Raw genomic sequence first — 24,697 nt, 5'->3', positions numbered from 1 at the left:
AAAGGTGAAAAGGAGCGAATATTGGATAGTGATCAAGAGGATGAAGCCATAGGTTGTTTTGTTTGTTTGGGAGGAGGACTCATGTGTGCTGGGTTTTGACGGCATCATCCTCTGACTTCACTTTTTAATAATTGAACAATCAGAGTAGATTTGTGACCAACAATTAGACAGTGAGATTGACACATAGCCTACCTGTAGACCTACGCCAATTCCGCCCCCCCCCCCCTTGTCTTTTCTCCTACCCCAACTAGTCTCGACTCCGCCCACACTTCACGTTATTGAAGGAAGAAGAATTTGCTGCAGTCCCTCGTATTTTGCATTTTGCAAGAATCTTTCCCCGTGTTTAGAAATAAATTAAGTGTTGCTTAATTGGACTAGCCTGCGTTGAGAGCCCCGACGGGAGGGAATATATAGAGGTACCTTCCCTCAGCATCAGTGGAACATGGACAGCGAGGGCAGAAAGGTTGTCGTCTGTGACAATGGCACAGGGGTGAGTGAATATGTCGACAAAACGTTGTTTTAATAACTTTAATAGTTTTATCACTACCCCACCGAGTAAAACAATTATAATATTGAATGTTCATGTAGGATTTGGGAATGAATTATGAGTGTATGCATAATTGGAATTTAACAACCTGCAAGAAGTAATATAGGTGTGTGACGCTATATCTTAATCAATTGTATTTGTCGGTTTTGCCCGACAAAACGGTTTTACTGCAAAACTGCAAACATTTCTCTCCACACCATGGCAAAATGGGTAGAATGGCTGGGAATTAGCTTTAAAACTGCAAACATTTCTCTCCACACCATGGCAAAATGGGTAGAATGGCTGGGAATTAGCTTTAAAATTGAAAACAAGTATCTTAGTAGGATTGCAGGAAATTTGAATATGAAATTGAAACAAATTATCTCCCTCAGCCCCATGGCAATATGTGTAGCACTGCAGAAAACTTACTTTAAAACTGCAAAAATGTATCTCTGCCCCATGGTAAAACAAGTAGAATTGCATGAAATATGTTATACAGTTGCAACCATATCTCACTTAGGGCCCCCAAAATGCTGTGTTGTGTGTTGATAACAGCACAGTTAAGTTATTTTCTAGTATCCTGCTACAAAGTTGCAACATTTAATTCATAAATATGGTAACAGAGAGTCACTAAAAAAGTATGATGTTGTAGAAGCCTATGTAGAATGCTGCTCTCTGCGCAGGTAGTAGGTTGGGGTGTGGGTCTGTTATGAGTGCACATCTGTCTGGACTTGTCACAGCCGACTCCTCTTATTCACACAAACTGCCATACATGGTGGTGATGTGTTGGAGTGAGCTGTTATTGGACAGGAACCAGGAAGGAACACAACCCAATACTTTCTGAGATTATTCTCAATTCCCCATGCTTCTTGCTTCTTCATCTGCACGAAACAAATGGATATTAAAAGACCCTTTAAACTTCATGTCCTGCAGAGGTACAACATAGATTTATGAGCTACAAAAGTTTACTGGCCCAGCCTCCACACTTGCGGCTGGTGCTACTGATTGGAATAGAGGTCTAGGCGGGACTGATTTCTTAATCCCGCTCCCGCCCGCAACCGCAGTTTTTAATGCTCCCGCCCACTCTCTCTGGCTTTATGTCCGACTCCCACCTGCTCCCGCAAGAACTGGCCCCGAACCCAATTTAAATCGCGCAATGAAATTGAATGTGTGTGACGCAGCTCATTTGGCAGCTATTGTCCCAGCAATTTTGCGCCCTATAGGCAATAAACAAATGCGCAGAAATAATCTAGTAAATAGATTAGATTAAATTACAAGAGATTATCACGTGGCCCATTATATTAGACTATCGATCGGTTTTACTGGGCTATATAAACCAGTAGGCTAGACGTACAGTAGTTTGACGAGAGCATAGTTGGAGAGAGGGCGGACACTTGCGCTTTCTTTTGAGATACGATTTTCAGACAGAGACAGATATTGGTAATCAATAGGCATTTTTATTTCATGGCAATGTAGTAAACTATAGCCAAATCATATTTAGAAATGTAGTTTATTTGTATTTATCTGCCCCGTGCTTCTCCGCCCATGCATATAGCCTACTCTTTTTAATTGAGACAATACGGCACCTGATCTCGCATGTCCAAGAGGATATGTAAGGCTACCGAATTTGAAGCAGCAAGAATGATGACCGCGGACACTTGCACTTTCCCTTGAGCTACAGTACGTTTTGCAGATACGATATAGCCTACCTTTTAGGAGTGGGACTATTTGTAGGTAGAGACAAATAAATGGGTAATTCATATTTAGCCTATTGACCATGGTGAACGCAGGTGGCGCATTTTCCTTTTCAGTGATGGTCATATTTTTGGACTGCACCTCGAATCACGCTTGTTGGGCGCCCTCCACTTCTTTCCAGTATCAATATTTATTTACAGACACTGTAGTAAACTATAGCATAATAATATGTAAGTCAATTTCCTTGGAAAGATAACTGCCACGTGATGCTCTGCCCATGCATACACTGTAAACCCCAATGTGCTGTCGTTACAATTTTAGGGGGAGGAAACCAGTTGCACTTAAGTGGATACAGATACTTAAAGTGATTTTGTAGTCATTACTCAAACCGATAGAGTCACTTTGAGTTGTATAAATGTATTTTTTGGGGGGTGAAGCCCCCACTAAACCACAGCTCCAATATACTTTCCCAGTGTGCCTTGCCTTTTCGAGTGAATTGTAGAGTTACCACCAATGACTGTATTTGGTAATGACATAAACTAGGTTTCCATCCAATTGGCTACAGATTTTCATGCGGATATTCGAAAATCTGCATAGAAACAATATGCCCGTTTTCACACCTGAGATGTGTTTTCATCAAATTAACTTGTTGAATATAAAATGCTGTGAGTGATGTAGTGCATATAAACATTTATTTTGCCGTTAAATTCCCATGTACCGAATACAAATTCAAAGTTAAATGGGTTTCTATCATATTTTCCCAAAATGTTGCGTTATAACTACATTTTGGAATTGGCACGTGCGCTCTAGCCAACAATTTGCATATAGTCTACAGTGCACCTAGGTATAGGCTACATGGTATAATTATTATAGACAAAAGACCGCTACTTTTTATTTGTCAAACGGCAGCCAAGCATCGATCATTATATCAACAGAGTGCAAGACGATGAGTTTATCTGAAGTTCATGATCATTTACGTCTGTAGCCTAATAAACTGCATGCTTTCCCTAGTCGCAAGTGGGAGGACAACACAACTTGTCATCGCTTGACTCCAAGTTTACGTCGTTATGATGGTTATTATATCAATATTTGCGCATAAAAGCGTTTCCTCCGTCATTTATTGCATAATTAATTTTACTGACACAAAAAAAGTTCCCATCATGTCTAGCATATTTTGTTTTGTCGACATTTGAAAAGTTTACTGACAAATTAGCGGTTCCCATTTTACTCAGATAAAAAGGTTGAATGGAAACCTGGTTATAGACATGGCTGTTGCATTCGTTAATTTTCAGTCTTGTGGCCTTCACCAAGTGAGTTCCTAGTCAAGTGTCGTCATTATAATTCAACTCTTTATGACAATACATATCTCATAAGGCCTTATTTGTAGGCCTAGCGTTACCTTAATACAGTTGCCGGAAACTGATGGTTTACAGGACACATCAGGCCTGCAAGTATGGATGCAAAATTCCAGAAACTTTCCCAAAATTCCCAGATTTAAAAAAAATCCTGGTTGAAGGATTTCCATGAATCTTCAAACCGGGATTACTAGATAACCTGAGAAATGTAACAGCATTTTGCAACCCTATCTACAAATCAGATTAGACTGGCTTGCAGAGTGATGTGTGATTCCTATTGGAATCTAGCTATAGCTAGGAAATTCAACAGACATTTTTATTCACCTGCAACCATAATGAGTTCCAGATTTAGGAACAGTGTGAGGAGACTACCTAAGCCGTTTAAACTGGAACAACAAAATATAACTAAATGATTGGATTGGTTTAGAAAAAAGTATAGTTATTTATCTTTGTGTAGCGAAAGATTACTCAATCAATCACCCAATGTTACTTTTGGTTTTGAACATCAGCTTCAAACAGCTGAAAATACAATATTTTTGGTTATGTAAAATATATTTCACAGCGGTTTAGATGGTACAATGATTCTCTACACTGCACTTGCTTGTTTTGTCACATAAACTGAAATTAGGCGAACTATAAACATTTTAGCAACCAGGAAATGGCAGAGCAATTTCTGCATAGTGCTTCTTTTAAAAAATGTAGTTCATGTGACTTCTCATTTAGTTTTGAGTCAATAGCACAAATATTTTAAGTAATAATGACTCTTCATTGACTTTGAGTTTAATGTACTAGAAGTATTTGACTAAAAAAAGGCCTTGGGCTTTACTGGGTAGGCAGGCTACTCTATTTAATTGAGACCACACGTATAGCACACTTGATCTCGTATGTCCAACTAGGAGAGGAGAGGTAGACTACTGAACTCGAAGCTGCGAATGCTGAGAGTTTGTGAATAATGCGACAGAGGTGTTTCTAAAACAAAATGTATGACTTTTTCAGCAGATTGGTCTTTTTGTACAGTGTATTCTTTAAATGTCCTAACTTGTCTTTTTTGGCCAAGACACATTCCATACCCTGTAGATGTGCAATACATTCCAATCATTCCCGCGGGATGCCCCAACAGAGTTCATTTTGCGGCGCGGCCTGCATTTTTCATGCTGCAGGCTGCCAATAAGTTACCGTAAAAACAACAGGATTCTGTGTGTGTTGTAAGCACACAGGTAAATAGACAGAAATAGAATGTATAATTTACTATTTCAAGATGCATTTTACACTGTTTTTATTGATGACTTGATGCAGTTGTTTGACACATCAGCCTTTAAAGTTGAACTGAAAACATTTTGCAGAAGTTTAGCATGAGTGACATTCTCCGTGGTCACATTTTGGTTTCCACTCAATGCACAAAAATGTATGACTTTTTCAGCAGACTGGTATGTCCTTCACCTCATGTTGAAAGTGTATTGAACGTGTAACCAACAGAAAGTTTATTTCAAATTGGTTTCCATGCAGTTTGTCAAGTGTGGCTTCGCTGGCTCCAACTTCCCTGAGCACATCTTCCCTGCGTTGGTGGGTCGGCCCGTCATTCGTTCAAACACCAAGGTCGGAAACATCGAGATTAAGGTGAGGTTAATTAAGGAGACAGTTGACTTCCAGCCTAAAGATAAACACCGACTCTTATGTGTCAAGGGAAAAGTTCTTCTCCAAACACGATTGCTCCTCAGCTGAGCATATTCTCCTTTAATTGCGCACGACTGTAAACTCCCTCTCTGACAATCACAATATAGAGGTTATATCTCAAAGTGCCATGTCTGTAGCCTCTGTATATTTTGGAATAATCAAAATAAATCCAAACCAACTCCCCTGGTGACCCCCAAAACCTAAACCTAGGACTTGATGGTGGGTGATGAGGCCAGTGAGTGTCGCTCCATGCTGGAGGTGTCCTACCCCATGGACAACGGCATCGTGCGCTCCTGGGAAGACATGCTTCACCTGTGGGACTACACCTTCGGCCCTGGGCGCCTCAATATCAGCCCCCCAGACTGCAAGGTCAGTTATTCTATATAGGTTAGTTTAATTGAGGTAAAACACAAATAAATTGCAAGAGAGACCTAGGTATGAAGTGCATTTAGTCTGTTAAACTTCCAATGTTTTTTTAGACTATTACTTTTTAGACATTCCATAAAACCTTAGGATTGCATCTTTAAGTTAAAAAACAGTTTTTACATTCCTCTGCCCTCCGTGTATGTTGTGTGGGGATCAATACAGTTGAATTTGATTCAAGGTGCTGCTGACGGAACCGCCCATGAACCCCACTAAGAACCGGGAGAAGATTGCAGAGGTCATGTTCGAGACCTACCAGTTCCACGGCATCTATGTAGCTATCCAAGCCGTGCTCACACTCTATGCCCAGGGTAAGGGGAGACTAGACCCGAAGACATGGCTCTCTCTGTTTTATATATATACAGTGCCTTGCGAAAGTATTCGGCCTCCTTGAACTTTGCGACCTTTTGCCACATTTCAGGCTTCAAACATAAAGATATAAAACTGTATTTTTTTGTGAAGAATCAACAACAAGTGGGACACAATCATGAAGTGGAACGACATTTATTGGATATTTAATTTTTTTTTAACAAATCAAAAACTGAAAAATTGGGCGTGCAAAATTATTCAGCCCCCTTAAGTTAATACTTTGCAGCGCCACCTTTTGCTGCGATTACAGCTGTAAGTCGCTGGGGTATGTCTCTATCAGTTTTGCACATCAAGAGACTGAAATTTTTTCCCATTCCTCCTTGCAAAACAGCTTGAGCTCAGTGAGGTTGGATGGAGAGCATTTGTGAACAGCAGTTTTAGGTTTTTTCCACAGATTCTCGATTGGATTCAGGTCTGGACTTTGACTTGGCCATTCTAACACCTGGATATGTTTATTTTTGAACCATTCTATTGTAGATTTTGATTTATGTTTTGGATCATTGTCTTGTTGGAAGACAAATCTCCGTCCCAGTCTCAGGTCTTTTGCAGACTCCATCAGGTTTTCTTCCAGAATGGTCCTGTATTTGGCTCCATCCATCTTCCCATTAATTTTAACCATCTTCCCTGTCCCTGCTGAAGAAAAGCAGGCCCAAACCATGATGCTGCCACCACCATGTTTGACAGTGGGGATGGTGGGTTCAGGGTGATGAGCTGTGTTGCTTTTACGCCAAACATAACGTTTTGCATTGTTGCCAAAAAGTTCAATTTTGGTTTCATCTGACCAGAGCACCTTCTTCCACATGTTTGGTGTGTCTCCCAGGTGGCTTGTGGCAAACTTTAAACGACACTTTTTATGGATATCTTTAAGAAATGGCTTTCTTCTTGCCACTCTTCCATAAAGGCCAGATTTGTGCAATATACGACTGATTGTTGTCCTATGGACAGAGTCTCCCACCTCAGCTGTAGATCTCTGCAGTTCATCCAGAGTGATCATGGGCCTCTTGGCTGCATCTCTGATCAGTCTTCTCCTTGTATGAGCTGAAAGTTTAGAGGGACGGCCAGGTCTTGGTAGATTTGCAGTGGTCTGATATTCCTTCCATTTCAATATTATCGCTTGCACAGTGCTCCTTGGGATGTTTAAAGCTTGGGAAATCTTTTTGTATCCAAATCGGCTTTAAACTTCTTCACAACAGTATCTTGGACCTGCCTGGTGTGTTCCTTGTTCTTCATGACGCTCTCTGCGCTTTTGACGGACCTCTGAGACTATCACAGTGCAGGTGCATTTATACGGAGACTTGATTACACACAGGTGGATTGTATTTATCATCATTAGTCATTTAGGTCAACATTGGATCATTCAGAGATCCTCACTGAACTTCTGGAGAGAGTTTGCTGCACTGAAAGTAAAGGGGCTGAATAATTTTGCACGCCCAATTTTTCAGTTTTTGATTTGTTAAAAAAGTTTGAAATATCCAATAAATGTCGTTCCACTTCATGATTGTGTCCCACTTGTTGTAGATTCTTCACAAAAAAATACAGTTTTATATCTTTATGTTTGAAGCCTGAAATGTGGCAAAAGGTCGCAAAGTTCAAGAGGGCCGTATACTTTCGCAAGGCACTGTATATATATAGTAATGCCTAGACTTTAGCTCAACAGGATAACACATTCTTGTGGGGGCGCAGATTTGAACCCAGTCGGTCACCATCATACCATCTCTTACGTGACCCTGTGTGTCCTGCCCTGTCCTGTCTCCAGGGTTGCTAACGGGTGTGGTTGTGGATTCGGGTGACGGTGTGACCCACATCTGCCCCGTGTACGAGGGCTTCTCTCTCCCGCATCTCACGCGCAGGCTGGACATCGCAGGGCGTGACATCACACGCTACCTCATCAAGGTGTGTACAAGGGCCGCGTCCCAAATGGCACCCCATTCCCTATGCAGTACACTACCTGGGCTACCACCTGGGACGCATCCAAATGAACTTTAGCGGATATATGGCTACGTTAATTCTCTCCCTCGTGTCAATCATCATGCAAAATCTTTGCAAACACATAGCCTATTCCTCATGAACTATTTTGTAATGAAAATGACTTTCTGGGGATGAATATAAAAGACTCCTTTGTTTTTTTCCCACCTCTGACCCATCTCCCAGCTGCTGTTGCTGCGCGGCTATGTCTTCAACCAGTCGGCGGACTTTGAGACGGTCCGCATGATGAAGGAGGAACTATGCTACGTGGGATACAACATAGAACAGGAGCAGAGACTGGCCACAGAGACCACCGTGCTAGTGGAGTCATACATAGTACTGTAGCTAACCCTATCCACACATGTCAATTAGAGCGAATGCTTATGAATGCCATTAATGCTCTTTTAGCTTGGGTAGCAATCTGTTTCTCTGTTAACAAATGGACTGTGGCAAGGCAACGATGTTGCAAAACTCAGAAACAATCGGACACCCAGGATAACCTCATATAAATATCTCTACCCCATGCCCATAGCTACTGTAAATGTGACATAAAATACTTCAGAAAATAAAGAGGTATGAATGTGTAATTATTCACTTACTCGCTCTCTGTTCTAGCTCCCTGACGGTCGTCAGGTGATGGTGGGAGGGGAGCGGTTCGGGGCCCCTGAGGCCCTCTTCCAGCCCCACCTCATCAACGTAGAGGGAGCCGGCGTGGCTGAGCTGCTGTTCAACACCATCCAGGCTGCTGACATAGATCTCAGGTCAGCGATACACCACACTGCTGCTGGTCTCCATATGGTTTAATGGCTGGACATAACACCGCTAGCTAGCCTTGTCTCATACTCTATGTGTTGTAGTAAACCTTTCTATTGTGTGTTTTAATGTCATACAAGTATGGGAGGAGGCTAGGCTATAGCATCAGGTCAGCTATACAGTACAGTACAATACACTGTTGGCCCGTGCTAAAGTTAGAGATCTGCACAATAGTCGTTACATGGTTATAATATATATGTTTACACACATTATATATTGTTGTTACATACACGTGTACGTGTAGGTTATTGTAGTTATTTGGTAGCTGTATTAAATGTATTATATAAGCCATAATATTATACATCTGTAGCTAGATGACCTCAATCTCCCTCACCCACCCGTTAAATGAATGGGAACTGTTTGCACACGTTATGGTTTATGTCTGATTCCATGATTCTGGAAGGTCTGACTTCTACAAGCACATTGTGCTGTCTGGAGGCACCACCATGTACCCCGGCCTTCCCTCCAGACTGGAGAGAGAGATCAAACAGCTCTACCTGGAGAGGGTGCTGCAGGGGGACACTGAGAAGCTCTCTGTAAGCACACACACACATACATGCACGAACGCTTGTACACACACACACACACACACACACACACACACACACACACACACACACACACACACACACACACACACACACACACACACACACACACACACACACACACACACACACACACACACACACACACTACAATAAGTAAACCTGTGTATATGTTGTGTTCCTTCATTTTAGTTTACCACATATTTTTCGACCCACTCCCCTTTCCCGTTACTTTCCTCCCTCTGTACAGAAGTTTAAGATCCGCATTGAGGACCCTCCACGGCGTAAACACATGGTGTTCATGGGTGGCGCAGTGCTGGCTAACATCATGAAGGACAAGGAGTCCTTCTGGCTAAGCCGGGCTGAGTACCTGGAGAAAGGCCTAAGGGTTCTGGACAAACTGGGAGGAGGCGTGAGATAAAGGTGAAGTAGGGGTTAGGTAGGGTCTCACACAGACGAGGTCTGGGGGTGCCAGACAAACTGGGGCGCGGCAATAGATAGAAGTGCTCGGTCGTATTGACTTGGAACAAATGGAAGAAAACGCTGTGCTCTAATGAACACGACACTGGATAAAATGGTGGCCGGGGTCAGCTAGACTTAATACAAAATAAAGAGTATATGATACTGTGTTAAAAACTGTGATTCTGTAATAGAGAAATGATCATGCTTTCCTGGATGCATAGGGGCCAGCCATTAGCTCTGATTAGAAATCTCTGTTATAAGAAGCATGACATAGAATAGCATTCTCCTCTTCGTAATGATAAACTTTCCAAGATGTTTCCCTTGTCAAATTGACATATTGTATTGCATACAGTACAACAATTACACAATATAATTGTACAATTGTAATGTTTCACATTTTTACCATTTTAATTCTCACTGTGTCAAATTGAACCCTTTTGATGAGGTTCGTTATGTTGTTTCAAATACATATGAAAATAAATACAACTGACTTTAATCTAAATGCCAAATGGAATAAAGTGAATGTTATGGTCTTTGACTGAATAGCCCCTCAGTGTTGGACTATATCTTTGTGTCTTTAAAGAATGTCAGTCATCACTTATTCTCTGTCACCCATCATGTGTGTAAACACAGTTGGAAAAATAGCCATGTTTGTTTATTCTGACAGTGTAGAGAATATGATTAGTCAAAGATATTGTGACCGTGGTGGTTTGAGGTTGCCAGAATCTGTCTGCTATATACGAATGGTAATTAGCTGTCTCCCAGTTCGGACTTGTAACATCCCCTCTGCATTATAACTTCATCATGATATTACGGTACATATTTTAGGCAGCAAACACGGATAAACAAAGAATACATCATGTAACAGCACTATGAACAGATATTGCAATTTTATTGCGATTTTGTAATTCTGGAAAAAATACAGCAATGTGTTATACAAGAAAAGAAAGTGAATGCCATAATGTTGCATTTTTCAACACAACCAACACATGCATCACATACGAAACCTGCAGGTTCTTTACATAAAATGAAAACAGCATGCAATAGTCTTCAGAGAATGTGTCATTGTTCGTCTTTAAATTAACCGTCGTCCAATGGAAACTTTCATTAAGTAAAATATTTCACTTTCATAAACAAACTTGTGATTCATATTAAATATAACTATTCCACATTTTTAAACAATTATTGTAATAATACATTATCATAAGTTGTTTTTTGAAAATAACATTGAGTTGAACAGTCAGTTGACAAAGATGACCTGCAGCGGGAGGAGTCACCATGGTGACTTTACATTCAACCAATCACCATGAGGTATTACATGGTCCCATTTTCATTGGCCGTTGTCACGGATTGTCTTTTCTCTGAGAAGCTCATTTTTTCATGGAATGTTACAGCAGTTCTATAGAAACAGTAATTGAAAGTAAAACAGAAAAAAAGGTATTATTCTGACAAATATGTCCCTTTCTTATCGTAAGGTAAAATTAATTTGGCAAAACAAGGAAATATTGTGCCATTTAACAAAAGTCCTCATACATGTTGTCTACTTGTAAAGTTTAGAATATTTCCCCCCACCCTGTCAACTGTCGACAATATGTGACGAGAGATGGCAGCGTCAACATCAACAGTACCTCAGACCCAGAATCACAAAATGGCTTCATGGCGTTTGCTTGTATTGGCTCTTATTTACTCCTATATCCGTAACACTGTAAATAAGTCAAAAGAACCACGTTCATCTTACGTTAAAGTAAAGATTATCCTTTAAGCTTCACACATTCCTATGTGTATGACTTTACTTTCTTAACTTTGGTATTGAGGTTTGGTCTTGTAAAAAATATTTATGTTGCTTGTACAGTAGCAATACTCCCAAAGGACATACTGGTAGCTAGTGGTTTAGCCCCCCACCCCAACCCTCGGTAACAGGGTTCTGAACATAGACATAGAATTCATTCTAATTCTATGGTTCCAACCAGCGAGCAGCAGACTGATGCACAGAAGTGATGTGAATAATAGACTACCAACCTCCCCTTTATCTAAGGCTGTATCAAGTGACACCATATTCCCCATATAGTGCACTACTTTCAACAAACATGTAGTGCAGTGCGCTACCTTTAAACCTCCACTATGGAATAGGGTGCCATTTGAGACTTGCCCCTTAGTCTTTAGTGTGGGCTGTAGTTATGACAACACGTCCAAGACACAACACAGCTTTTTTAATCAATCAACCAATCGAAAAACGCTGAGATCCGAGAAGTACCCTTCCCTCTCTTCCTCTTCCTCTCTCCTTCCCTCAATCACTCCTCACACATAGACTCCCCCAGGTCCACAGCTCCCCCTCTGGTCAGCCGCCGCATCTTGCTGAAGTCGTGGTCCGTGCGGAGGTAGGAGAGAGAGGGGCCTCCCTCGCTGTGGCTGGCCAGGTCCTTAGGCTGTGCCTGGGTGGGAAGGGTCCTCATCTCCCCCCCGGACCTCCAGTAGAGGGTGTAGTCCTGGGGCTCGGAGACGGCGAAGGTGGAGGCACAGAGCTGGGCCAGGGCCTCGCTGCTCTCGCCGGCTCTCCACTGCAGCGTCCGCACAGCACTGCGCTCGCCGTCCTGGAATAGTACCCGAACGCACCTCTGCACACACACACACACAGAGAGAAAGACACACAGGCAGAAACACACACACGTACACACAGGCAGAAACACACACACGTAGAAGCAGACACACACATACATACGAGCACCCCCCCCCCCCCCCCCACACACACACACACAAAACACGCACACACACAAAATAAGTTAGAAGATGTATCGTCTTATTAACTCACATAAGCAGCCTTTATAACACAGCCCTCCGAGACCACACAGAGCTCAGAGAGGTTCAAAATAACAGATCATTTTCCATTCATTTGAACCAAGCTAACAAATTCAACACTCAACACAGTACACAATACACACAGGCTCAATAGGCTACTGTTCATTAACACAGCTTCACATACTGTAGGATATATACAATAAATTCTCATTCCTCAAAATAAATCTATACCAACCACTCTCAAATAGCCTACAGTGCATACAGTCTTCACTGTTTATTCAACAGTATTCATAGACATGTATAGTCTTCATATTCTAACAAATTCTCTACTTTTATATCTTTACGTTAAAACACACCCACTTTAAAACGCACACACTGTAAACATTCATTTCACCAGCTCCATTAAGTCATACTTCATCTTGACAAAAATAATCCATACACTTACACATAACTAGTACACACAAATGTACAATAATATACATCTCCACTAAATGTGAACACAGCGTAACATAATACACATAACACTGTCTGAATGTTCAGTATTGTTCAAATGTATTACATAATTGGAGAACCACCTACAGTACCAGCGCCATATAGCACACACACACACACATATGATACAGCCCCAGCAAAAAAGTTTCCCATTACCCACTATTATAACCACGTCATTAAACAACATTAAAAAGCAGCAACTTACAGAGTCACTGAGCTCCTCGCTGTTCGTGTGCATATTGTGTTTGCTCTCTTCAGTGGGTTGCTGTTGCTCAGTAAATTTCATGTTATCTGACCGCCCACTTCTTCATAGCACTTAGCTAGCTCACTGATCTCCCTCAGTGCCAGTACTGCAAATCTGTTGGCGGGTGTGCGTGTGTGTTATAGCTATTTGAATAGAGTGAGCAGCCCAAGTGACTGAATAGCTAACCACATTATTTGTACCATTTCATATGGTGAATGGTGGTCATCATTTGTGGACGCTTCAAATACTAGGAGAATGGTGTGTCTGTGTGTGTGTTAGAACTAGCAGCTATTTGAAGGGAGTGCGTATACTACACGTTACTAATCAGCTATCCACTGTACTATGTTAACTGATGAATGGAGGTCAGAATTTGGGGAATAACAAGCACGAGGAGGGTGCGCCTGTCTGGAGTGCTAGATGGGCGGGGTTTGTTCTTTTGGGACTATTCCATTGGTTCCATTGCACCAGGCATCACAATCCAGCACAGCTAAAGTATTTGAAGGAAAATGAATGCTATTTGAACCCAGGTCTGGGTGACCAGAGGGAGAGCGGACATGCTGACTCTCCCGAGGGGAGAGTCTATTATTCACATCTGTGCATTGAAAAACGTCTTGGTGTCACAGGAGGTCCACTTTCTCTTTGTCTGATAAGCTGGACAAGGTTAATCAAAGTGCCCCTTTCTCCCCGTATGCCATCCACAGCCTTGGATGGCATATGGGAGGTGCGTAGGTTGAGATCTGTAATCATACAGATCTCATCCCCAGGATCCAAATCCAGTTTCTTCCCCACCTCCTCCAGTAACTTTGCCTGGTAGGCCATCAATACAGAGTTCATGTTGAGTACTCTGATTGATAGGGTTGAGGTTTTGTACGTTTGTGGAAAATACAGGCAGAAAAGTGCTCCGTCGTTACAAAGAGGGAAGTACTAGTATAGTGCCAGTAGCACGCCATGTGGGGTGGAGGTAATCAGCCAGTGACGGCTCCACCATGGGAGTGTTGCAAAATCCGGATTCCTCCATATTGTGCATGCTAGGAGAGTCCCTAGCCAGGATCTTGCTCTTAAGGGGCTCGTCCCATAAGCTCCTAGCCTCCCTGAGGCAAACTGGGACCGCAGGAAGCAGTTGCTTAACGGGGGACATGCAGGATGGGAGTCTTTCCCCATCATACAGGTCCTTTCTGGAGTCCTGGCCCCCTAAGGGAGCCGGACACTCGATGCCAAGTCTGGCCGTGGCTCACTTTTGCAACTGCTGAGGAGCCTAAACTCCAAGTGAGGGAGATTTGCGGCTCTTCCGTCCTGGGGGCAGGGAGACCTAGGGACTTGAGAGGGGAACAACAACGGTGTCTTCAACCTCAATCTCAGTCTCAAAGTTGAGGACACGCAAAAGATTTATCCCCGTTGTCATCCCCTAGCTCGCTTTCCCGACACGATATCGTCAGACAGTGAGGGGCTCGCCCCAGCTTACCTCGGTTGTGGGGGGTTGAGCCTCAACCTTGGTTGGTGGCTGCGAGGTGAGGGAGGGGGTAGAGCTAGTGTAGCATTTTAGCCTCCTCCTGATACCCACAGCAATTTCAGCAATTTACAATGACAACAGGACTTGGGGTTGTTGAATGCTTCCTGAGCATGCTCCCTTTCGAGGAAATTGATACATAGAAGGTGAAAATAATTTTCTGCAATCATGGAGCCGCAAGCACAAGAACACAGGGGTTTGAGTGCTTGGCTCAGCTAGCCTTGGGGTGGGGCAGCAGTAGCCATTGTATAGAACAGGGATAGCTGATGACAAGACACCTTTTGTAAAAACAACAAATCAAATCAAATTTATTTGTCACATACACATGGTTAGCAGATGTTAATGCGAGTGTAGCGAAAGGCTTGTGCTTCTAGTTCCGACAATGCAGTAATAACCAACGAGTAATCTAACCTAACAATTCCAAAACGACTACCTTACATACACACACAAGTGTAAAGGGATAAAGAATATGTACATAAAGATATATGAATGAGTGATGGTACAGAACGGCATAGGCAAGATGCAGTAGATGGTATCGAGTACAGTATATACATATGAGATGAGTAATGTAGGGTATGTAAACAAAGTGGCATAGTTTAAAGTGGCTAGTGATACATGTATTACATAAATATGCAGTAGATGATATAGGGTACAGTATATACATATACATATGAGATGAGTAATGTAGGGTATGTAAACAGTATATTAAGTAGCATTGTTTAAAATGGCTAGTGATATATTTTACATCAATTTCCATCAATTCCCATTATTAAAGTGGCTGGAGTTGTCAGTGTCTTGGCAGCAGCCACTCAATGTTTGTGGTGGCTGTTTAACAGTCTGATGGCCTTGAGATAAAGCTGTTTTTCAGTCTCTCGGTCCCCGCTTTGATGCACCTGTACTGACCTCGCCTTCTGGATGATAGCGTGGTGAACAGGCAGTGGCTCGGGTGGTTGTTGTCCTTGATGATCTTTATGGCCTTCCTGTGACATCGGGTGGTGTAGGTGTCCTGGAGGGCATGTAGTTTGCCCCCGGTGATGCGTTGTGCAGACCTCACTACCCTCTGGAGAGCCTTATGGTTGTGGGCGGAGCAGTTGCCGTACCAGGCGGTGATACAGCCTGACAGGATGCTCTCGATTGTGCATCTGTAGAAGTTTGTGAGTGCTTTTGGTGACAAGCCAAATTTCTTCAGCCTCCTGAGGTTGAAGAGGCGCTGCTGCGCCTTCTTCACGACGCTGTCTGTGTGGGTGGACCAATTCAGTTTCTGCTGTTTCCTGAAGTCCACAATAATCTCCTTTGTTTTGTTGACGTTGAGTGTCAGGTTATTTTCCTGACACCACACTCCGAGGGCCCTCACCTCCTCCCTGTAGGCCGTTTCGTTGTTTTTGGTAATCAAGCCTACCACTGTAGTGTCGTCCGCAAACTTGATTGAGTTGGAGGCGTGCATGGCCACGCAGTCATGGGTGAACAGGGAGTACAGGAAAGGGCTCAGAACGCACCCTTGTGGGGCCCCAGTGTTGAGGATCAGCGGGGTGGAGATGTTGTTACCTACCCTCACCACCTGGGGGCGGCCAGTCAGGGAGTCCAGTACCCAGTTGCACAGGGCGGGGTCGAGACCCAGGGTCTCGAGCTTGATGATGAGTTTGGAGGGTACTATGGTGTTAAATGCTGAGCTGTAGTCGATTAACAGCATTCTCACGTAGGTATTCCTCTTGTCCAGATGGGTTAGGGCAGTGTGCTGTGTGGTTGAGATTGCATTGTCTGTGGACCTATTTGGGCGGTAAGCAAATTGGAGTGGGTCTAGGGTGTCATATTAAGCCCTGGGCTTTTGATAGGCATAAGCTAGCTAGTAGAAGCTAGCTTATGTCATGCAGTCTCTCTCTCCTCCTGGGATTGAAGGTATTACCGGCATATCACACAAGGGGGCACTAAAAACACAAGAAAAGCCCATTGGTTCTCTATTATCAGAATGGTAACAAAATTAGCACAAACTAATAGCGAAATAACTGAATGCCAACAAGCGACAACAAACGCGATAACGATAACGAACACTAATTGCAACGACAAGTAAATCCAACTCATAAAGTTATGCAAGCATAGCTTAGTAGCTACCAAATGTGATTTTCAGTGAGTGGACACTTACAAGCGAAAGTTGAATGAGTGAAATTGTGCAAATGAACAAAGTTGTGATGCATGCTTTTCTGAAAGAAGCAGCTTGTGTACACGGAGCAGATGTGAGAAGAAAGGAGGAGAAAAAACGCTAACAGGAAGCACAGGGGAAAAATGGCAACTGTACAGATAACTCATCCAGAGATCTGTGACTTCTGGCAGAAATATATGATAAAATATCTGATGGCAAACATTTCGTAGTGAATTCTATAGAACGCTCTAGATATAGAACACTATGGGCTCATCGGCTCCCTCTTTCTCCCGTTGTGCTGTTTACAAACAAACAAGTGACAGCTCAACTGGACTTTAATGCAGGGAAACTTAAATCCGTTTTACTTCATTTCTACCTGCATGTTAAATGAGGAACAAGAGGTGGAAAAACTCTAGACCACCTTTACCACACACACAGAGACACGTACAATGCTCTCCCTGCCCTCCATTTGGCAACTCTGACCATAATTCTATCCTCCGGATTTCTGCTTACAAGCAAAAATTAAAGCAGAAAGCACCAGTAACTAGGTCAATAAAAAAGTGGTCAGATGAAGCACATGCTAAGCTACAGGACTGTTTTGCTAGCATAGACTGGAATATATTTCCCGGGATTCTTCCGATGGCATTGAGGAGTACACCACATCAGTCACTGGCTTCATCAATAAGTGCATCGATGACGTCATCCTCATAGTGACTGTACGTACATACCCCAACCAGAAGCCATGGATTACAGGCAAAATCCGCACTGAGCTAAAGGGTAGAGCTGCCACTTTCAAGGAGCGGGACTCTAATCTGGAAGCTTATAAGAAATCCCTCTATGCCCTCGGATGAACCATCAAACAGGCAAAGATTCTCAATACAGGACTAAGATTGAATCGTACTACTCCGACACTCGTCAGGCGTGGCAGGGCTTGCAAACTATAACAGACTACAAAGGGAAGCACATCCGAGAGCTGCCCAGTGACACGAGCCTTCCAAACGAGCTAAATTACTTCTATGCTCGCTTCGAGGCAAGTAACACTGAAACATGCATGAGAGCACCAGCTGTTCCGGACGACTGTGTGATCACGCTCTCCGCAGCCGATGTGAGTAAGACCTTTAGACAGGTCAACATTCACAAGGCCGCAGGGCAAGACAGATTACCAGGACGTGTACTCCGAGCATGCCCTGATCAACCGGCAAGTGTCTTCATTGACATTTTCAACCTCTCCCTGTCTGAATCTGTAATATCAACATGTCTCAAGCAGACCACCATAGTCTCTGTGCCCAAGAACACTAAGGTAACCTGCCTAAATGACTACTGACCGTAGCACTCACATCTCTAGCCATGAAGTGCTTTGAAAGGCTGAAACCCTAGGCCCACTCCAATTTGCACACTACCCCAACGGATCCACAGATGATGCAATCTCTATTGCACTCCATACTGCCCTTTCACACCTGGACAAAAGGAACACCTATGTGAGAATGCTATTCATTGACTACAGCTCAGCGTTTAACACCATAGTGCCCTCAAAGCATCACAACTAAGCTAAGGCCCCAGGGACTAAACACCTCCCTCTGCAACTTGATCCTGGACTTCCTGACGGGCCGCCCCCAGGTGGTAAGGGTTGGTTAACAACACATTTCCCAAGCTGATCCTCAACACGGGGACCCCTCATGGGTGCATGCTCAGTCCCCCCCTGTACTCTGTTCACTCATGGGGGCCAAGCTGTACATCTGTACATCACTGGGGCCAAGCTTCCTGCCATCCAGGACCTTTATACCAGGCGGTGTCAGAGGAAGGTCCTAAAAATTGTCAAAGACCCCAGCCACCCTAGACATAGACTGTTCTCTCTGCTACCGCACGGCAAGCTGTCTAGGTCCAAGAGGCTTCTAAACAGCACTGCCAAGCCATAAGACTCCTGAACATCTAATCAAATGGCTACCCAGACTATTTGCATTGCCTCCTCCCCCTCTTTTACACTGCTGCTACTCTCTGTTATTATCTATGAATAGTCACTTTAATAACTATACCTACATGTACATATTACCTCAATTACCTTGAATAACCGGTGCACCCGCACATTGATTATGTACCGGTAACCCCTGTATATAGCTATTGTTATTTTACTGCTGCTCTTTAATTCTAACTTTTTTAGGCGTTTTTCTTAAAACTGCATTGTTGGTTAAGGGCTTGTAAGTAAGCATTTTACTGTAAGGTCTACTACACCTGTTGTATTCGGCGCATGTGACAAATACAATTTGATTTGTTCTGGGGAACTACGGTAAGCTTCATAATGTGAAATAATGTGAGAGATGAAATGAAGAACGCAATCTGCATTATCTCCTAATGTATTGCACAAGTTGACTGCAAGTATAAACTTAAAATTAGCTGCAAATATTCACATATTTAAAAAATGTAAAAGAAAACATTTAGATGGTTTTGACTAAGGCACGCTTAAATATTCACATATTTAAAAAATGTAAAAGAAAACATTTAGACGGTTTTGACTAAGGCACGCTGTAGCTAGTACAGTGCTAACCGGAGGGAACCACGTGGTGGCAGTTCGACTTCGGGTAGGTATTCTCCCACGACCGTAGAGCCATGAGGCTAACCAGTCGGTCTAGTTAACACAAACAAGTAAACCAAGGTTAAACTAGACGAGAGAAGGGAGCTAGCAATATTACCGTGTTGCAGGTAGTGATGCTGGTATGGTTAGCTGGCTTTCCAGCGAGCTAACCAGGTTAGCTTAAGCCTTGTGTAGTGAGCTAGCCCTTTGTTAGTGTGGTTAGCTAGCCAGCCAAGTTAGCTAATGTCTGCGGCGTAGCTAGCTGTGTAACGTTAGCTACTATTGGAGACTGAGGAGTAGAAAATGTATTCTACTCGAAGCAAAACCTTCCTTATGGTCAGTACTCAACACTATCAATGGAAGCTGATTGTCCTATGTTCGGCAGCATTAACCTTGCGATTCGCCTGAGAACAGTTCAGTAGGGAGACAGGGATCTAGTCGTGCTGAGGGTAGTGGTCTCTTCCGCAAGGAAGAGAGGCGAGAATGACTAGCGGGCAGACATCCAGGAGATGTGATCCACTGAGACAATCCCATTGTGAGATATCGAAACAAGTATTTGAAATATAACTGTACATTTCTTTGTGACAACTGCTGATGTGAAAAGGGATTTATAAAATAACATTGATTGATTGAAATAGTGTCTTACCTGGTTCTGTTGTCTCTCCTGGTGGCTCTTGGCTTCCAGGCTGCGTCTGCGGCCCCACTCCCTCAGCCCATCCTGGGCCTCACGAGTCAGACCTCCTGGGGGGACTTGGTCCCCCTCCGCCTCCGGGCTCTGGATCAGACACAGGCTGGCATAGACGCTGGTCAGGTAGTACCCACCTAGGAGACGGAGTGGGGGCACAGAGCACAGCGAAATGTCAATACAGTGACTTTGAATGCCATCTAAATATCCATTCACCCACATATGTCTTCATTATCCCCCATGTTATTATTTTAAAGGTGGAGGGGTGTATGAGAGAAAGGGTTGTAGTGGGTGAGGTCCATAGTGGTACCCTCTCCTTTGGGGTAGAAGTAAGGTATGTGGCAACACTTTATTTTAATGGTCTGTAAAAAAAACATTTATTAATCATAACTCCAACATTTATAAACCATTTACTAATTACAGTAAAGCATTTTTACAGTCCCTAATCTAAAGTGAGTCCTATTTAACCTTAACCCTTACCTAACTTTAAACTTAAATGGTGTGCAATGCCTTATGAATGGTTCATAATGAAGCGTTAAAATAAAGTGTAACCAAGTGTGTATTGTGGGGTGTAGTGTATAAAAGGGTGGAATAAGTGTGTAGTCTGTACCATGTCCCCTAGGTGTGTAGTTACAGATAGTTGTATTGCGTACCCTCCCCAGTGAGCCAGGAGGGCTCCAGCAGCTCCATCATGTACTCCACCTCCAGTAGGATCTGAGGTGTGTTACACATCACTATCACATAGGACAGCGCCGGCAGGAAGTCCGTCGAGCTCACTTCCTGTCCTGGGAGCATGAATAGGATGGCAAGACAGCTTTAACAGTTAATTGATTGATTGATTATGACAGTGGATAACAGCTCCTAGTTTATAACAGCCACATCAATTGTGCTATTAAAATGTTTATATTTATAATAGATAATGACTCGCTTTAGCTACTTTATATTAAATTAAATCAAGCAAAGTGAAGGCCCACTCACCACCGTCGTGGAGGGCCCCCATGGCTTTCTGGACCGCCTTGCACATCTGCAGAAGCAGCAGCATCTTGTCTATGGGCGAGTGTGTGCGCTGCATGAGAGCCAGCTTCTGCCTCACCCTCTCCACGCCACGGGTGTCGGGCACGCCCACAAGCACCCCAAGGTGCTCCATCGCCCCCTCTTGGCAGTCCAGGAGACTGCAGGCCAGGCGCTGGGTGGAGCCATCCTGTCTGTGGAGGGAGAGGAGGGCCTGGCCAAGCAGCACCCTCAGAGGCTTCAGCACACAGCCAAACATGGCCTTCTCCAGGGCTAAGTCTGCATGGGGGAAAACACACACATACGTCGGTAGGCACGCACACACAGACGCATGCATGAGCATGCACAAACACAAACAAACTCCAAGTGCACATAGACGCACACACACACACACTAGCAGTTAAAGATTGCGGAAACACATTGTATAAAGTTACACTTTATTTCTGAGCACAAACTCTTTTCTCAAACATCTCAAAGTACCAGTTATATATACACATACCCCTACACACACCAACCACTTTACAGAGGAAATTATTCTTCATTACTGAGGGACTGGGGGAAGTGGCGGTATACAGGCTTGCCTGACCAGGCTGACATAGTCCAACACACATAAAGCTAACCTCAGGTCTACATCAATACCCAGCCCCCGTCTTCCCTCGATCTCTTCCTCTTTTCCTCTGTCTCCCTCCCTTTCTCTCTTTCTACCTTTCTGTTCCTCTCCCTCCCTCCCGAGCCACTGAGAATCGTGCTGCTCTTCAAGTGCGCGTGGGACTGTGATATCTTTTTATGATAAACGATGAGCGAGGAAAAAAATGCAAATGCCTCCACCAACGCAATGTGTGTGTGTGTGTGTGTCTGCGCAAATCGTAGCAACGGTGAACTAAAATCAGCAGAGTCTGCTCCACTCTCTCCAAAAGCCTCAACACTCGCTGCTCAACCAGGCAACAGTGTATCACACACATACACCAACCATAGTCCCCCCCCCCTTGAAATCTCAATGAACGTATGCCCTATATCTCCTATCCAGCAACGTACTTTTTGGCTGGCTCAATGTGATAGATGGGTTTCTCTGGCGTGGCTAGCAAAGCTTTTAAATCCTAGTGACAATATGAACTCCACTGGATGAAGAGCTACCCCTACGCACTAGCATTGTGGTGATAATACCATTTCACTCAAATCCTCTGTGGACAGTCTACTCCCCGTCTCATCTAAAGCTAGCCTGTTGTTTCCACAGACAGAATGATCTCTCTGCCACCGTCTCCTCTGTGTAATGGTGGGTTTACTGTGCATTATTATGTATCCTGTAAATCCAATGGACAGTAGTATCTCATTGACATGCTGCTCACATCTAATAACATTTGTGTTCTTGTCTCTATTATGTGACACCTCTGTACCGCTCTCAATCTCATGATTACCAAAGTAGTGGTTGGAACTTGAGACAACTAAAGTTGAAAAAGCTACCTTTCTCATTGTCAGGCACCAGAGTCTCTAGGGGGGGTGACAGCTCTCCGCTGTCCAGCAGGAAGCAATTGGCCTGGGACAGGAAGCGCCGCAGTCCCTGGAGCACCCCCACGGAGGTCGTCGATGAGAAAGACGATGATGAGGATGCAGCCTGCGCCAGGACCTCTCTCAGCTCCTCTCTCTGTCTCTGGATGAACTCCTGGACCAGGGAACCAAACGCAGACCTCCAGAGAGAGAGAGAGAGTTTATACCAAAAACATTATGATGCATTTACACAAGGGTACACAATTAAACAGCAGACCATTTGAATGCTCAAAGGCGCTAATATGGCGTCCAGACAATGTAAAAGTTGGCCAAAGTCCCTCTTTATGTTTATATATGGCTCTGCCAACCTCCGATCCCTGGACAGCTCCTCCACCAGCCTGGCGAGCCTCTTCTCTGGAGCGAAGAAACACACAAACGCCGCACTCATCCTGTGGAGGCCTCCGTGGCCCCCCCGTGAGCGCACCATGGGCGGGCGGTGCTGGGGGTTGTGGTTTGGTTGTTTAAAGAACTGGTCCTCTGGTTCTGGTTCCTCTTCCTCCAGGCTGCTGAATGAGCTGCTGCTGTCCAGTTCGGCCAGAGAGGGGGCCGGGCGGCCCTCCAAGGCTAGGCACGCCACCTCGATGCTAGGCTCCTCTGGAGCAGGAAGGTCCTCTTCTACCTCCACCACCTGTTCTGTTGGAGCCTGGGGAGAGATGGCGTCAAGGTCATATCTTCATTCGATGCATCAATTTGTCAGTGTGAAGAGTGTGTGAGTTTGTGTCAATAAAGGGGAAAAAGAGAGTGACACGAAAGAAAAGAGATAAAGGAAGACAGAGGAATATGGAAAGAGAAGAGACAGAGAGAGACATATCTCATAAAGTTACCTTTACCGGTGGCGGTACATTTATTGGCACGAGATCCTCATCTTCTGCCGACGTCGGGGACAGTGCAGGGGTCCTCCTCAGGACGCCAGCCCCAGGATGGATCTTCCTGTGTGGGTTGGGACTGGGCTGGAGGGGGGTGGGCTGGAGCCTCTCCTGGTCCTGGGGTTCTTCTGGAACTGAGGAAGGGAACGACCCAGCCCCCCCACCACCAGACAGAGTCATGGAGCTCTCGGTGGAGACACGGACCCTCATACTGCGTTTGAAGCGGTGGCGTTTGTGTGACGCCACCTGGGTTGGCTGCTGTTGCTGCTGCTGCTGGGGGGGAAGGGGGAGGAGGAGGATCTAAGTTAGACATAACCATTGATTCAGGATCATATGTTTTTTCACTCTCCTAATGGTTATGGTTAGGATTGGTGGTAGGGGTAAACTGATCCTAGATCTGTGGTTAAAGGTAGACTTTGCAAGATGACACCATCCTAAACAATGGGAAGGCTGAATTGCCACTTACAGCCATTTTGTTGTCTATGAGTTTGAACTTCAAGCTGGAAGAAGGCAAGTAAACTGATTCAGGGTCAGAAATCATTTTCACCCCCCCAATGGTTATGGTTTGGAATTACCTCCACCTGTAGGAAGAGTGGGTTGATGAAGCAGAGAGACTCCTGTCTGCCGCAGGACAGCAGGTAACACAGGTCCTGGGACAGACCTGCCTTGACCTGGGTGGCACTGATGGGTGGAGTCTTGGTGGTGCTGGGTGGGGCCTTAATGATGGTGGGTGGAGCCTGCCGGTCCCCTGGTCCATTCTGGGTGTCAGACAGGGGACACCAGAACTCTGTTGGGATGTGGGGAAAACAAGAAGTAGAAAGACAATGCAGTCTGGTTCAGATTCTGGTACTGAACGTTTCCATAGTTTAGTGTTCAGAGGATATGTCAGTGATTAACGCCATAAAGAGATTGATATTGAAGTGCTTTGAAGACCATATCCTATTGTGATGGACATTTAGACCCAGTCCAGAAAACAAGCCCTAGACACTTGTGTAGATCTGAATGAATTGGATAG

At 44.1% G+C, this 24,697-nt stretch overlaps 2 protein-coding genes across 2 annotated transcripts in view; one reads left to right on the top strand and one right to left on the bottom strand.

The window, feature by feature from the left end:
• Positions 1 to 64: 64 nt before the first annotated feature.
• LOC110500449 (actin-related protein 2) lies at positions 65 to 10,378 on the top strand. The gene is made up of 9 exons (XM_021577827.3): positions 65 to 490; positions 5,083 to 5,193; positions 5,461 to 5,619; positions 5,855 to 5,984; positions 7,799 to 7,935; positions 8,194 to 8,343; positions 8,623 to 8,768; positions 9,224 to 9,356; positions 9,619 to 10,378. Exons 1-9 carry the CDS (start codon positions 443 to 445, stop codon positions 9,787 to 9,789), a joined length of 1,185 nt encoding a protein of 394 aa, XP_021433502.1. The 5' UTR covers positions 65 to 442; the 3' UTR covers positions 9,790 to 10,378.
• A 327-nt stretch (positions 10,379 to 10,705) lies between these two features.
• rin1b (Ras and Rab interactor 1b) overlaps positions 10,706 to 24,697 on the bottom strand; it is a 41,638-nt gene continuing 27,646 nt past the window's right edge. The window contains exons 6-13 of the mRNA XM_036957880.2: positions 24,258 to 24,469; positions 23,641 to 23,955; positions 23,125 to 23,459; positions 22,733 to 22,956; positions 21,239 to 21,550; positions 20,914 to 21,045; positions 20,222 to 20,397; positions 10,706 to 12,445 (exon numbers count right to left, since the gene is read on the bottom strand). Of these exons, the coding sequence (XP_036813775.1) occupies positions 12,122 to 12,445; positions 20,222 to 20,397; positions 20,914 to 21,045; positions 21,239 to 21,550; positions 22,733 to 22,956; positions 23,125 to 23,459; positions 23,641 to 23,955; positions 24,258 to 24,469 (2,030 nt within the window). The 3' untranslated portion in view covers positions 10,706 to 12,121. The remainder of the gene's footprint in view (positions 12,446 to 20,221; positions 20,398 to 20,913; positions 21,046 to 21,238; positions 21,551 to 22,732; positions 22,957 to 23,124; positions 23,460 to 23,640; positions 23,956 to 24,257; positions 24,470 to 24,697) is intronic.

Source organism: Oncorhynchus mykiss, chromosome 21 (genome assembly GCF_057628025.1).
Source record: "Oncorhynchus mykiss isolate SJ-2025 chromosome 21, ASM5762802v1, whole genome shotgun sequence".
Lineage (NCBI taxonomy): Eukaryota > Metazoa > Chordata > Actinopteri > Salmoniformes > Salmonidae > Oncorhynchus > Oncorhynchus mykiss.
This window is presented reverse-complemented; position numbering and strand designations above follow the sequence as displayed.

Bases quoted from the DNA above. Each gene is read 5' to 3' on its own strand.
- LOC110500449 (XM_021577827.3), top strand. From the start codon at position 443: ATGGACAGCGAGGGCAGAAAGGTTGTCGTCTGTGACAATGGCACAGGG. The intron at 5,194-5,460 runs GTGAGGTTAATT...ACCTAAACCTAG, and splicing joins TCGGAAACATCGAGATTAAG to GACTTGATGGTGGGTGATGA. The intron at 7,936-8,193 runs GTGTGTACAAGG...CCCATCTCCCAG, and splicing joins TCACACGCTACCTCATCAAG to CTGCTGTTGCTGCGCGGCTA.